The sequence below is a fragment of the Myxine glutinosa genome, chromosome 8 (genome assembly GCF_964187855.1).
Source record: "Myxine glutinosa chromosome 8, kmMyxGlut1.1, whole genome shotgun sequence".
In the NCBI taxonomy this organism is placed as follows: domain Eukaryota; kingdom Metazoa; phylum Chordata; class Myxini; order Myxiniformes; family Myxinidae; genus Myxine; species Myxine glutinosa.
The window spans coordinates 7,914,089-7,929,248 of record NC_136268.1 but is presented as its reverse complement, the minus strand read 5'-3'; the positions used below and the strand labels follow the sequence as shown (position 1 = coordinate 7,929,248).

Sequence of the window (15,160 nt, the reverse complement as noted above, 5' to 3'; positions counted from 1 at the left end):
GCATCCCATGGTCGAAATTGGAAAACCCTGCCCTCCGGTCGTTCCTGGAGAAGCACATCACTCTCCAGATCCCCGATGAAAGCTGGATTCTAAAGCACTACCTCGACAAGTGCTACGACGAGGCCTTGGCGGGGATCTGTGCCAACCTCGGACAGCAGCCCATCTGGCTGTCCGTCGACGAGACGACTGATTCGGCAGGTCGATATGTGGCCAACATCATCGCGGGACGCTTGTCCAAGGAGGGGTACTTTCGTCCCCACCTCGTCCAGTGCATGTTTCTGGAGAAGACCAACTCCGGGGAGATCGTGCGCGCAGTCAATGACACGCTGCACTATCTTTGGCCTGATTTCAAGCCGGAGTGCCTCAAGGTCCTCGTCAGCGACGCCGTGGCCTATATGATCAAGGCCGGCCATGCCCTGAAGGAACTCTTCCCGGACTTGCTGCATGTGACTTGCGTTGCCCACGTGCTCCACCGTGTCTGCGAGACAGTCCGAGAAATGTTCAAGGACGTCAACGACCTGATTGCCACGACGAAGAAGGTGTTCGTCAAAGCCCCGTCGCGTGTTGTCCTTTGGAAGGAGCAGCAGCCCAATCTTTCTCTCCCCCCCGGAGCCCATTCTGACTCGGTGGGGGACGTGGATCGACGCCACGGTGTTTTACGCCGAGCACTTCGAGGCCGTCAAGGACATTGTGGACCAGCTGAACGATGACGACGCGATGGCAATCCGGAGTGCCAAGGACCTGTTCGGAAAGGCGGACATCAAGCTCAGTTTGGTCTTCTTAAATGCCCACGTGTCGTTCATCCCGAAGATCCTTAAGCAGCTGGAGGAGGCCGGCATGGAGCTGGCCAAGGCCTTCCAGCTCCTTGATCAGGCCAAGGAGGAGCTCGAAAAGATCCGAGGCTGCCGTAAGGAGATCCTGCTCACCAAGTTCAAGGCGGTGCTCCAGCGCAATCCCGACATTGGTGTGCTGAGGACAGTGGCTTTGATCCTGGATGGAGATCAGCACGGATCTGAGGTTGGTGTGCCGGCTGGAGTCAAGCTTGCCGACATCCCCCTCTTGAGGTACTGCCCCATCGTCAGCGTCGACGTGGAAAGGTCCTTCTCCATCGACAGAAACGTCCTCACCGACCGCCGACACCGCCTCACCAAGGAGAACATTACCAAGATAATGATTTCAAACACCTACTTTAACCGTTCCTAAAAGGGTCTTGTCAATTTCTTCTAGTCCTCTACTTAGCAAACAATGCGGTTGCAATAAAGGTACCTGAACGTCATTTTTTACCTGTTTACTAGCCCAGAGTGCTTAATGTTGTGCAGGAAAAAGCTTACCATTTTTTGTTCTTTTTTTGACTGATTTCTGAAAAACTTGGTAATAATAAAAAATGAATAAAACGGGGGAAAAAAATATTTCGGGATTTTTTCACATTAAAAAAAAAAAAAAAATCCGCTTTTCAAAACATAAAAGGCCTATTTTCTTAACATAAAAATCCGTAGTCTAGCCCTCATCATACAACATATCATATACCATGAGAAAAAAGAAAATCTGCCATTTGCTCGGATAATGGGACATGTTCTATTCATCCACGATATGTCTGCACCTTTTCTCCAATGGTTACATGCCATAAACGCCACTGACCAATGTCTGAAGGCACAGTTGGAGTAGTTCAGGAGTTCTGAAGGCAAAATAAGTCTTCATCATCTGCCAGTGAGTGCATTGTTATAAAAATAGTGATTTTTCGTGTTTACAGCTCATTGATTAATGGTTGCTATTACCTTCTTTATGACAATTTCATAAGGAATATAAGTTATGTCATCATTGCAGTGCTTCTGAACTTAATTATTTTCCATGGAACATTTTCGAGTTTGCTCGAACCTCGCAACACACCAAACCAAATTTTACCATGTCGATGAGTATTAGATTTTGATAACTCATGAGCCATTGGAAGAAAGAGTAAAAACATCACCTTTTTCACCTAGATGAGTAAATTATAACTAACATACTGCATTTAAAATCATTTTAATATCCCAAGTGCTTTCGGAAAGATTTCAAACAATGATGTAAATTATTTTTATGGTTTACGAAAGCTTTATTATGAAAGAAAATCCTAATTACCATTCTGCCCATAAAGGAGACAATTTGGCCGAGGCCGAACGAAGCGAGGTCAAGGTTGTTTATTCCAGGTACGTGAAGCACCCTGCAACCTATGCCTACAAAAACAGCTTTTTTGGAACTCAGGCCACAGATTCCATGCAATCATCATTTAACTTTGTATATAAAAAAAAAATCTCCAACGGTAGGCACTTCTATGTTGAAAGTTCTGTGTCATTGCTCAAGCGCTTGTGGACAAAACAAATATACACACAAATAAAGGTGAAAAAGTGAGTGCGGGCCTCGGCCGACGTTCCACAACACGGTTATTGATCAAGGATGGTTGTGGACACCTATTACAAGTAAACTTGATCTTTTTCAAAACACTTCTCTCAAATATGTCATTAAAGACCACAGGGTAGTCAAACCATTCATTTAAGACTGTTTCCAGAAACAATCAAGTGAGAAACGGAAGGCCTGAACTTTTAAAATTGGCACTTGTGAAAAACTTGAATCTGTCTTGAGGAACAGATCAGGCACTTAAATATTCGGCTCAATGCTGGAAAGAGCTTCCATGGACACAAAGTTCCTCATCCAGACTCTTTAGACATGACCTCTTGCTGTTTTTGGTAAGTGTCAATGCTGAGAAGCTCATATCATAAAGGTATGTGGTTGAAAACGGTAGCAATATATCAACGGCACGATCAGTGATGGTCAGATGCTCTTTTTCCAACTGTAGCCAAAATGAGTCCAGGGACACCTCGATGAACTTATCTTTGAGACCGAGGTCTCTCTTGAGGTCTACAAGTTCCTCTCGCGCCTTCAGCGAAAGCTCGTTGACTGATGCATCTGCAGATGAGCTCATCTACTTACTAAAGTCCTGCGGCACATAAGGGACTTTGTCACGGCACACCAGTTGTGAAGCACTCCATTATTGAGGCATATAGGGTACGTTCTTAGATGGCCATTAGGTGATGTTGTATTTTATTGTCTGCTATTATTTAATTCTAGACTTTTCCTCAATATCTGTGCATTGGCCAACCTAGTGCAAGACGAATATTTGAACTTGCATATGTATGTCCACGTCCTATAAATAGTTCAAACGAACGACTGCTTGAGCTGGCCCCTTTGATTAGTAGGTCGTTTGAAAGAGGGACAATTTAAGGTATGTGCTGTTATGATACAAGTTCCCTTAAAAGGAACTGTTGTGCTGGAGGAGGCCATTAGGCCCATAAAGTCTGCACAGGATTCCTTGTCCGTGCTCTATCCATCAAGCAAGGAAGCAGCACGTACCATTTTAAAAGTCTTTAGTATGATTCAACTGCGGTTCGAACCACCAATCTCCCAGACTCAGAATGGATGCTATAACCATTGCACCACCAAGTCTGGTAAAAGGTTCGGGTAGCATTGGAGCGAGTTCAGCAGTAAGGGAGTCACGGCAGTACAATTGAAACAGAGGAGTGCCGAGAGGAGAGGAGTCACATCCAGTTTATGAAGCTGGTTCATCTTGCAGAAGTGGGCACAGTAGTGTGTGCTTGGTCTTATATTCACGAGTCTGCAGTTCATCTGCACCATTTGACATGCTGCTGCTTTCCAGCAGGGTAAGAAATAAGCGGTGGCCCGGGTACCAAATGCCACCAAAAACTCAATCAGGCCTCCAAAACCTGGTCCTGTGTGGCCCGTGTGGCCACTTGTCAAAATCTTCGATATATCTTCTTCGTTGATGTATTTGGTCGTTACTTATCATTATGCAATCTCAACGAACTAAACTTGCCAAGGGGACTACGGGTCATAAGGCAAAGGTTGTAGTGACTTCATTTGCTACCCCTCACCAGGAGTTCCGCAGGTTGGATGATGCAAATTATCTTGGTAAATGTGTACCGTGTATCACCGCTTCTGGTGACGATGGACGAGGGTGTTACGAATGCCGCTTCAGAACCCTCAATTGTATCACGAGTAAGAGGACTCCGTGTTATTTTCACACTCGCTTAGCCTATGTTGCTTTAAACTTCACTTGACTGCTAAAATTCCACAGGAATTCACATGTTTTATTGCCTGTTTCCACCTTGGGAAGGTGTATAATAATGGAGCAGCTTGAGCGTCATCCACCTTATGGTGGCATTTTTCTCAGGCCACTTCAAATGGCAAAAGTAATAACAAGAATAATGAAAATAGCATAATAATATTAACATTACAGTACGATATTGCAAAATAATCTTATTATAATAGAGCAAACGTATATGGTTATGTCGTTATGTCGCCATGTTAATATGCGACGAAAACGTCTTCTTCTTCTTCAAAAAATTTTTTTAGCACCCTCTTAATTAACCCTCTTAATTGCGTTAAGACTGCTGAGACCCCTCAGACCTTTGACGACCCTTTAAATCCCCCAAGACCCTTCAGACCCCCAAAACACCCCGAAGAGCCAAAACACCCTTCAGACCCCCAAAACACCCTTCAGACCCCCAAAACACCCCGAAGACCCAAAAGACCCTGAAGCGCCAAAACCTCCGAAGCGCCAAAACACCCCGAAGAGCCAAAACACCCCGAAGAGCCAAAACACCCCGAAGCGCCAAAACACCCCGAAGAGCCAAAACACCCCGAAGAGCCAAAACACCCCGAAGAGCCAAAACACCCCGAAGAGCCAAAACACCCCGAAGAGCCAAAACACCCCGAAGAGCCAAAACACCCCGAAGAGCCAAAACACCCCGAAGAGCCAAAACACCCCGAAGAGCCAAAACACCCCGAAGAGCCAAAACACCCCGAAGAGCCAAAACACCCCGAAGAGCCAAAACACCCCGAAGAGCCAAAACACCCCGAAGAGCCAAAACACCCCGAAGAGCCAAAACACCCCGAAGAGCCAAAACACCCCGAAGAGCCAAAACACCCCGAAGAGCCAAAACACCCCGAAGAGCCAAAACACCCCGAAGAGCCAAAACACCCCGAAGAGCCAAAACACCCCGAAGAGCCAAAACACCCCGAAGAGCCAAAACACCCCGAAGAGCCAAAACACCCCGAAGAGCCAAAACACCCCGAAGAGCCAAAACACCCCGAAGAGCCAAAACACCCCGAAGAGCCAAACCACCCCGAAGAGCCAAAACACCCAGAAGAGTCAAAACACCCCAAAGAGCCAAAACACCCCAAGGAGCCAAAACACCCCAAGGAGCCAAAACACCCCAAGGAGCCAAAACACCCCAAGGAGCCAAAACACCCCGAAGAGCCAAAACACCCCGAAGAGCCAAAACACCCCGAAGAGCCAAAACACCCCGAAGAGCCAAAACACCCCGAAGAGCCAAAACACCCCGAAGAGCCAAAACACCCCGAAGAGCCAAAACACCCCGAAGAGCCAAAACACCCCGAAGAGCCAAAACACCCCGAAGAGCCAAAACACCCCGAAGAGCCAAAACACCCCGAAGAGCCAAAACACCCCGAAGAGCCAAAACACCCCGAAGAGCCAAAACACCCCGAAGAGCCAAAACACCCCGAAGAGCCAAAACACCCCGAAGAGCCAAAACACCCCGAAGAGCCAAAACACCCCGAAGAGCCAAAACACCCTGAAGAGCCAAAACACCCCGAAGAGCCAAAACACGGCGAAGACCCAAAACACCCCGAAGACCCAAAACACCCCGAAGACCCAAAACACCCCGAAGACCCAAAACACCCCGAAGACCCAAAACACCCCGAAGACCCAAAACACCCCGAAGACCCAAAACACCCCGAAGACCCAAAACACCCCGAAGACCCAAAACACCCCGAAGACCCAAAACACCCCGAAGACCCAAAACCCCCGAAGAACCAAAACACCCCAAAGAGCCAAAACACCCCGAAGAGCCAAAAGACCCGAAGAGCCAAAAGACCCAAAGACCCCGAAGACCCAAAAGACCCTGAAGACCAAGAAGAACCAAAAGACCCTTAAGACCCAAAAGCCCCTGAAGACCCCAAAGACCCAAAAGACACAGAAGACCCAAAAGACACAGAAGACCCAAAAGCCTCTGAAGACACCAAAGACCCAAAAGACCCTGAAGACCCAAAACACCTCAAAGACCAAAAATACCCTTAAAGGCCCAGAGGATCAAAAAGACCCTGAAGACCCAAATGGCACTGAAGACCCAAAAGACACCAAAATGGTCAAAGATGCCTACCCCTCTGAAACAATGTGTGGTGAGGCATGCGGAGCGCGCCGAGTCACACTAGTAATATTAATAATAATATTAACAAAAATAGGAATCACCTTTAGAGGCCATTTTTCCCCGGAGAGCGGGGGTTGGCCTTTTTTGGGCACTGTGGTCCCCTTTTTGAAGCAATGTTCTATGGCCGGATGCCCTTCCTGCCACCAACCCTGTTAGTCGCCTCTTGCAACACACAGGGAATTACCAGCAAGCTGGTACTCAATTTGCCGACCTGGGTAGGATGACAGGCTAGGTCAACCCCCCTGGCTTTGATTCAGCAATCGACCAGGATTCGAACCCAGGATCCTAGGATCCCAAGCCGCCACCCTAACTGCTAAGCCAACACCAGGCTTAATATTAACAATAAGAACAGCACAATAATTGTCAGTAATAAAAAGAATAATGTGATCCCCTCTGGTCACTCCCGTAGATATATTTCAAATTATTTTATGTGATTAGAATAATGGTAACCTCCTAATCTTACGCGATACCACCAGCCATAAACACAAACGCGCAAGAAGAAGATCCAGGGGTGTCCGATTTCCAATCAACTCGCTATCGCTTGCGAAGCCAGCCTGCCGTATCAACAGTTTCATTTGAGTGCTTAAGCCACCTGGCGAGCGCTCTACAAGCATATTGTTAATGGAACACACCCACTGGGCTGTATATAACTGGAGCAAACCCCGCTGTGGTAAGTGGTAAGTAGGCAGCGAGTAGCTGATGGGAGTGTTTCGTGATTCCGAGTTGAGGTTGCTGGTATGAAAAGCCCTGAAATTTGTTCTGTAGGTGCCGTGAGAAATGGTAATGTAAACATGGATACTGATTTTTTATGAATTTTTATGAAACGGCAAATAATATATGGTCGGGTTACCAAAAAAAATCTGTTTAGGTAGCCCGGTGGAGAACCAACAAAATAAAATTAAAATAAATCAAGCATGACCCCTGTCCAGGCTCGCATCTGGAACACCTGCACCAACGTGCACATGGCAAGTGCCCTTTGGTCTTCACCGATTCTTTGAAATCACCACTGCATCAGTTTGCGTACCTTGAACTTCTCCACGAATCTTCTGCCTGAACCCACTACAGTATTATTGACTCTGCTGATTCCCCCAGCGCACTTTCAGTGTACTAAAAACTCGTGATAAGGTGCAGCAGTCCCGCAAAGAGCATTGACTGTTACAGCCAGTCACATACCTGTCTATATCTATATATCTATCTCTCTCGGCTATTCCTTGTTCTCGCTCTCATCGTGCTGTTTCGAGCACCCTTCCAACAGTCCGAACGTGTTTGTTTTTCCTTTTTATTCCTACACCTCCATTTGATTATATCGTTGGTTATTTACGATTCTGTCAGTCGGGTTTTGGCCTTGTATGCCTATAATAAATTATTTGTTCATAATGAAGGTCGTTGCACTTGTTTACTTTCCTGGTGCACTTCAGCTGTAAATCAAACCATTTTGGAGTTTAAGAGAATGGACATCCGCTGGACCAGATCAGTCACCTGAGCTTGCTTTATAATGAGGTCCACCCTCGTGACATTGCAAACTGCCACAGGGAGGTACATGCAAATACGCAGGCTGTGTTCTGTAGAACAAACACCGTACACACCCCGAGAGACATGCTCCATACAACATGTCGGCCAGTGCATGGCCACTTAAATACGAAAAGACCCAAGCCAAAAACAAACAGTGGCACGCACTTAAGAGATCAAAGACCACCTAGAACCATGACTGAATGCAAACCTAGTGCATCATTATGTTAGGTTATCTCCTTGTAGTAGCATTTATAATACTGATAACAAGGCTCATGGAAGACCTGAACAACAGCACAGGGTGAAGGGTTAGAGAATTGATTTTGGAACAAATGGTTAACGAGAAGGCAAGAACATGTGGATACAGAACGATGGACCAAGGCTTGAAATGGAAATAATTAAAAGAACCTTAAAAACAGGTAAAACTAAAATGAACCCCAAGACCAGTGAAATCACATTGACAAACGCTTACTGATGTAGGCGTTGTCGGGTGAATGGCGCCGTGTAACATTCCAACTCTTCCAGGTCAGGCAGGTTCTCCGTGTCCAGATCCATGGGGTTGCTGGGAATCCACCGGTGGAACCTCCTTAAACTCTCCTGCACTCTGAACGGACATGGGCCATTCCAAGCAGAGCACGGTATACCGACAGCGAGTCGGGATGTTCACAAACACCACGGCAGCGTGCCGCACTATGTGAGATTACCCATTTATGGGGATGGGGGAGGTGGGAGGTTATAAAATAACCTCATTCTGTCACATCCATGGGCTGCGCTGGACGCTCGTCTCATGCTCAAGTCCATGTACATCTCAAAAGTCGCAGTCCCCGTGAAGCCGATGCGGCTAGCCAAAGCAGGATTAATGGCGTCAGCATTTCACTCACCTGCTAATTATGTGGTGTCTCTCCTTGTACACAACACCTTTTCGCCTTGAAACAGTAAATAATGGAGCGAAACCAACAGCGTTGTTAGGACGGTTAGTAAAGAATGAAGAAGTATGACGTTAGTAGCAAAAGCAATGCATTTGGTTACAAAGAAGAAGAGTTAACAGGTTAGAAGCAAAGAGTTCCCTTTGATATTACCGATTTTACAACCTCAAGCGCCACCGGTGCTTGAGATGTAAATACGTCAATGATGTGAGACCGAGGGAAGGTCCGAGCGGTCTAGGCCAAGCAAAGGTAGAACCCACCGGAATGGCATTCGGATATTCATTTCTTCTGCGTATTTGCAAAGCATTCCCCAGGTAGCATGGATCTTCACAAACGTCAAGTCATTGTTCGTGATTGACATCTATAAAATGAGAAAAGAACAAACTGTGCCAATTATGTAAAGGACATGAAGAATACACACATACATATATATATACGAGCTTGGCTCGGCGCGTCGTTACTGAGGAACGGGCTTATTTTAGCTGAGGCTAATGACTGTACCTGAGTTGCTGTGTTGTCATGATTTACACCAATCATAATACAAACAATTACTTTGCACAAATGTATTTGTTGTGTTTGTGATATTACATTTTTATAGGCAATTTAGGTTGAAGATTTAGGTTAAATGTTTTTTTTTCAAGAAAGAACCCCCCAGCACATACATAGGGGAGGGGTAGGTGCAGACTGGAAGTTTGGGACGATTACACCTCACCACCACATAATTCAAAACACCCCACCACCACGTAATTAAAACACCTCACCACCACGTAATAAAAACACCTCACCACCACGAAATTAAAAACACATCACAGCCATAAAACACATAATAAAAACACCTCACAGTCATAAAACACATAATAAATACACCTCACAGTCATAAAACACATAATAAATACACCTCACAGTCATAAAACACGTAATAAATACACCTAATAGCCATAAAACACATAATAAAAACACCTCACAGTCATAAAACACATAATAAAAACACCTCACAGCCACGAAATTGAAAACACCTCACAGCCATCAAACACGTAATAAATACACCTCACAGCCATCAAACAGGTAATAAAACACGTCACCACCACGAAATTGAAAACACCCCACAGCCATAAAACACGGAATAAATACACCTCACAGCCATCAAACAGGTAATAAAACACCTAACCACCACGAAATTGAAAACACCTTACAGCCATAAAACACGGAATAAATACACCTCACAGCCATCAAACAGGTAATAAAACACCTAACCACCACGAAATTGAAAACACCTCACAGCCATCAAACACATAATAAAAACACCTCACAGTCATAAAACACGTAATAAATACACCTAACCACCACGAAATTGAAAACACCTCACAGCCATCAAACACGTAATAAAAACACCTCACAGTCATAAAACACGTAATAAATGCACCTCACAGCCATGAAACACGTAATAAATACACCTCACAGCCATGAAACACGTAATAAAAACACCTCACAGCCATAAAACACGTAATAAATACACCTAACCACCACGAAATTGAAAACACCTTACAGCCATCAAACACGTAATAAATACACCTCACAGTCATAAAACACGTAATAAATACACCTCACAGCCATCAAACAGGTAATAAAACACGTCACCACCACGAAATTGAAAACACCTTACAGCCATCAAACACGTAATAAAAACACCTCACAGTCATAAAACACGTAATAAAAACACCTCACAGTCATAAAACACGTAATAAAAACACCTCACCACCACGAAATTGAAAACACCTCACAGCCATCAAACACGTAATAAATACACCTCACAGTCATAAAACACGTAATAAATACACCTCACAGCCATCAAACAGGTAATAAAACACGTCACCACCACGAAATTGAAAACACCCCACAGCCATAAAACACGGAATAAATACACCTCACAGCCATCAAACAGGTAATAAAACACCTAACCACCACGAAATTGAAAACACCTTACAGCCATAAAACACGGAATAAATACACCTCACAGCCATCAAACAGGTAATAAAACACCTAACCACCACGAAATTGAAAACACCTCACAGCCATGAAACACGTAATAAATACACCACAGTCATAAAACACGTAATAAATACACCTAACCACCACGAAATTGAAAACACCTTACAGCCATCAAACACGTAATAAATACACCTCACAGTCATAAAACACGTAATAAATACACCTAACCACCACGAAATTGAAAACACCTCACAGCCATCAAACACATAATAAAAACACCTCACAGTCATAAAACACGTAATAAATACACCTAACCACCACGAAATTGAAAACACCTCACAGCCATCAAACACATAATAAATACACCTCACAGTCATAAAACACGTAATAAATACACCTAACCACCACGAAATTGAAAACACCTTACAGCCATCAAACACACAATAAATACACCTCACAGTCATAAAACACGTAATAAATACACCTAACCACCACGAAATTGAAAACACCTCACAGCCATCAAACACATAATAAATACACCTCACAGTCATAAAACACGTAATAAATACACCTAACCACCACGAAATTGAAAACACCTTACAGCCATCAAACACGTAATAAAAACACCTCACAGTCATAAAACACGTAATAAAAACACCTCACAGTCATAAAACACGTAACAAAAACACCTCACCACCACGAAATTGAAAACACCTCACAGCCATCAAACACGTAATAAATACACCTCACAGTCATAAAACACGTAATAAAACACGTCACCACCACGAAATTGAAAACACCCCACAGCCATAAAACACGGAATAAATAAACCTCACAGTCATAAAACACGTAATAAATACACCTAACCACCACGAAATTGAAAACACCTCACAGCCATCAAACACATAATAAATACACCTCACAGTCATAAAACACGTAATAAATACACCTAACCACCACGAAATTGAAAACACCTCACAGCCATCAAACACATAATAAATACACCTCACAGTCATAAAACACGTAATAAATACACCTAACCACCACGAAATTGAAAACACCTTACAGCCATCAAACACATAATAAATACACCTCACAGTCATAAAACACGTAATAAATACACCTAACCACCACGAAATTGAAAACACCTCACAGCCATCAAACACGTAATAAAAACACCTCACAGTCATAAAACACGTAATAAATACACCTAACCACCACGAAATTGAAAACACCTTACAGCCATCAAACACATAATAAATACACCTCACAGTCATAAAACACGTAATAAATACACCTAACCACCACGAAATTGAAAACACCTCACAGCCATCAAACACGTAATAAAAACACCTCACAGCCATAAAACACGTAATAAATACACCTAACCACCACGAAATTGAAAACACCTCACAGCCATCAAACACATAATAAAAACACCTCACAGCCATAAAACACGTAATAAAAACACCTCACAGTCATAAAACACATAATAAATACACCTCACAGTCATAAAACACGTAATAAATACACCTAACCACCACGAAATTGAAAACACCTCACAGCCATCAAACACATAATAAATACACCTCACAGTCATAAAACACGTAATAAATACACCTCACAGTCATAAAACACGTAATAAATACACCTCACAGTCATAAAACACATAATAAATACACCTCACAGTCATAAAACACGTAATAAAAACACCTTACAGCCATCAAACACGTAATAAAAACACCTCACAGTCATAAAACACGTAATAAATACACCTAACCACCACGAAATTGAAAACACCTCACAGCCATCAAACACATAATAAATACACCTCACAGTCATAAAACACGTAATAAATACACCTAACCACCACGAAATTGAAAACACCTCACAGCCATCAAACACATAATAAATACACCTCACAGTCATAAAACACGTAATAAATACACCTAACCACCACAAAATTGAAAACACCTCACAGCCATCAAACACATAATAAAAACACCTCACAGTCATAAAACACATAATAAATACACCTCACAGTCATAAAACACGTAATAAAAACACCTCACCACCACGAAATTGAAAACACCTCACAGCCATCAAACACGTAATAAAAACACCTCACAGCCATAAAACACGTAATAAATACACCTAACCACCACGAAATTGAAAACACCTCACAGCCATCAAACACGTAATAAAAACACCTCACAGTCATAAAACACGTAATAAATACACCTTACCACCACGAAATTGAAAACACCTTACAGCCATCAAACACATAATAAAAACACCTCACAGTCATAAAACACGTAATAAAAACACCTAACCACCACGAAATTGAAAACACCTCACAGCCATCAAACACGTAATAAAAACACCTCACAGTCATAAAACAAGTAATAAAAACACCTAACCACCACGAAATTGAAAACACCTTACAGCCATCAAACACGTAATAAAAACACCTCACAGCCATGAAACACGTAATAAAAACACCTAACCACCACGAAATTGAAAACACCTTACAGCCATCAAACACGTAATAAAAACACCTCACAGCCATAAAACACGTAATAAAAACACCTAACCACCACGAAATTGAAAACACCTTACAGCCATCAAACACATAATAAAAACACCTCACAGTCATAAAACACGTAATAAAAACACCTAACCACCACGAAATTGAAAACACCTTACAGCCATCAAACACGTAATAAAAACACCTCACAGCCATGAAACACGTAATAAAAACACGTCACCACCACGAAATTGAAAACACCTCACAGCCATCAAACACGTAAGAAAAACACCTCACAGTCATAAAACACGTAATAAAAACACCTCACCACCACGAAATTGAAAACACCTCACAGCCATCAAACACATAATAAAAACACCTCACAGCTATAAAACACGTAATAAATACACCTCACCACCACGAAATTGAAAACACCTTACAGCCATCAAACACATAATAAAAACACCTCACAGCCATAAAACACGTAATAAATACACCTAACCACCACGAAATTGAAAACACCTTACAGCCATCAAACACATAATAAAAACACCTCACAGCCATAAAACACGTAATAAATACACCTAACCACCACGAAATTGAAAACACCTCACAGCCATCAAACACGTAATAAAAACACCTCACAGTCATAAAACACGTAATAAAAACACCTCACCACCACGAAATTGAAAACACCTCACAGCCATCAAACACGTAATAAATACACCTCACAGCCATAAAACACGTAATAAATACACCTTACCACCACGAAATTGAAAACACCTCACAGCCATCAAACACGTAATAAAAACACCTCACAGCCATAAAACACGTAATAAAAACACCTCACCACCACGAAATTGAAAACACCTCACAGCCATCAAACACGTAATAAAAACACCTCACAGCCATCAAACACGTAATAAAAACACCTCACAGCCATAAAACACGTAATAAAAACACCTCACAGCCATAAAACACGTAATAAAAACACCTCACAGCTATAAAACACGTAATAAAAACACCTCACCACCACGAAATTGAAAACACCTCACAGCCATCAAACACATAATAAAAACACCTCACAGCTATAAAACACGTAATAAAAACACCTCACCACCACGAAATTGAAAACACCTCACAGCCATCAAACACATAATAAAAACACCTCACAGCTATAAAACACGTAATAAATACACCTAACCACCACGAAATTGAAAACACCTCACAGCCATCAAACACGTAATAAAAACACCTAACCAACACAAAATTAAAAACACCTCACAGCCATCAAACACGTAATAAAAACACCTCACAGCCATGAAACACGTAATAAAAACACCTCACCACCACGAAATTGAAAACACCTCACAGCCATCAAACACGTAATAAAAACACCTCACAGCCATAAAACACGTAATAAAAACACCTCACCACCACGAAATTGAAAACACCTCACAGCCATCAAACACGTAATAAAAACACCTCACAGCCATAAAACACGTAATAAAAACACCTCACCACCACGAAATTGAAAACACCTCACAGCCATCAAACACATAATAAAACACCTCACAGCTATAAAACACGTAATAAAAACACCTCACCACCACGAAATTGAAAACACCTCACAGCCATCAAACACGTAATAAAAACACCTCACAGCCATAAAACACGTAATAAAAACACCTCACCACCACGAAATTGAAAACACCTCACAGCCATCAAACACGTAATAAAAACACCTCACAGCCATAAAACACGTAATAAAAACACCTCACTGTAGTGAAATCGTATTCGTACTGAACCCGGGGTGATGCTCGCTGCTCGTTCACACCGCTAGGGGTGTGACTATAAGACCCGCTGCTGCGAACGGTGCTCCGAGACTTCTCCTGTGACACGTTACATCTGGTAGACTCACTAACGGT

The 15,160-nt window shown here is 42.8% G+C and overlaps 1 protein-coding gene across 2 annotated transcripts in view; it reads right to left on the bottom strand.

The window, feature by feature from the left end:
* Positions 1 to 15,160, bottom strand: part of LOC137432237 (anoctamin-4) — a 323,734-nt gene that overhangs the window by 150,274 nt on the left and 158,300 nt on the right. For both annotated transcript variants that reach the window (XM_078782883.1, XM_068123986.2), the window contains exons 5-6: positions 8,977 to 9,077; positions 8,263 to 8,394 (exon numbers count right to left, since the gene is read on the bottom strand). In XM_078782883.1, the coding sequence (XP_078639009.1) occupies positions 8,263 to 8,394; positions 8,977 to 9,077 (233 nt within the window). The remainder of the gene's footprint in view (positions 1 to 8,262; positions 8,395 to 8,976; positions 9,078 to 15,160) is intronic.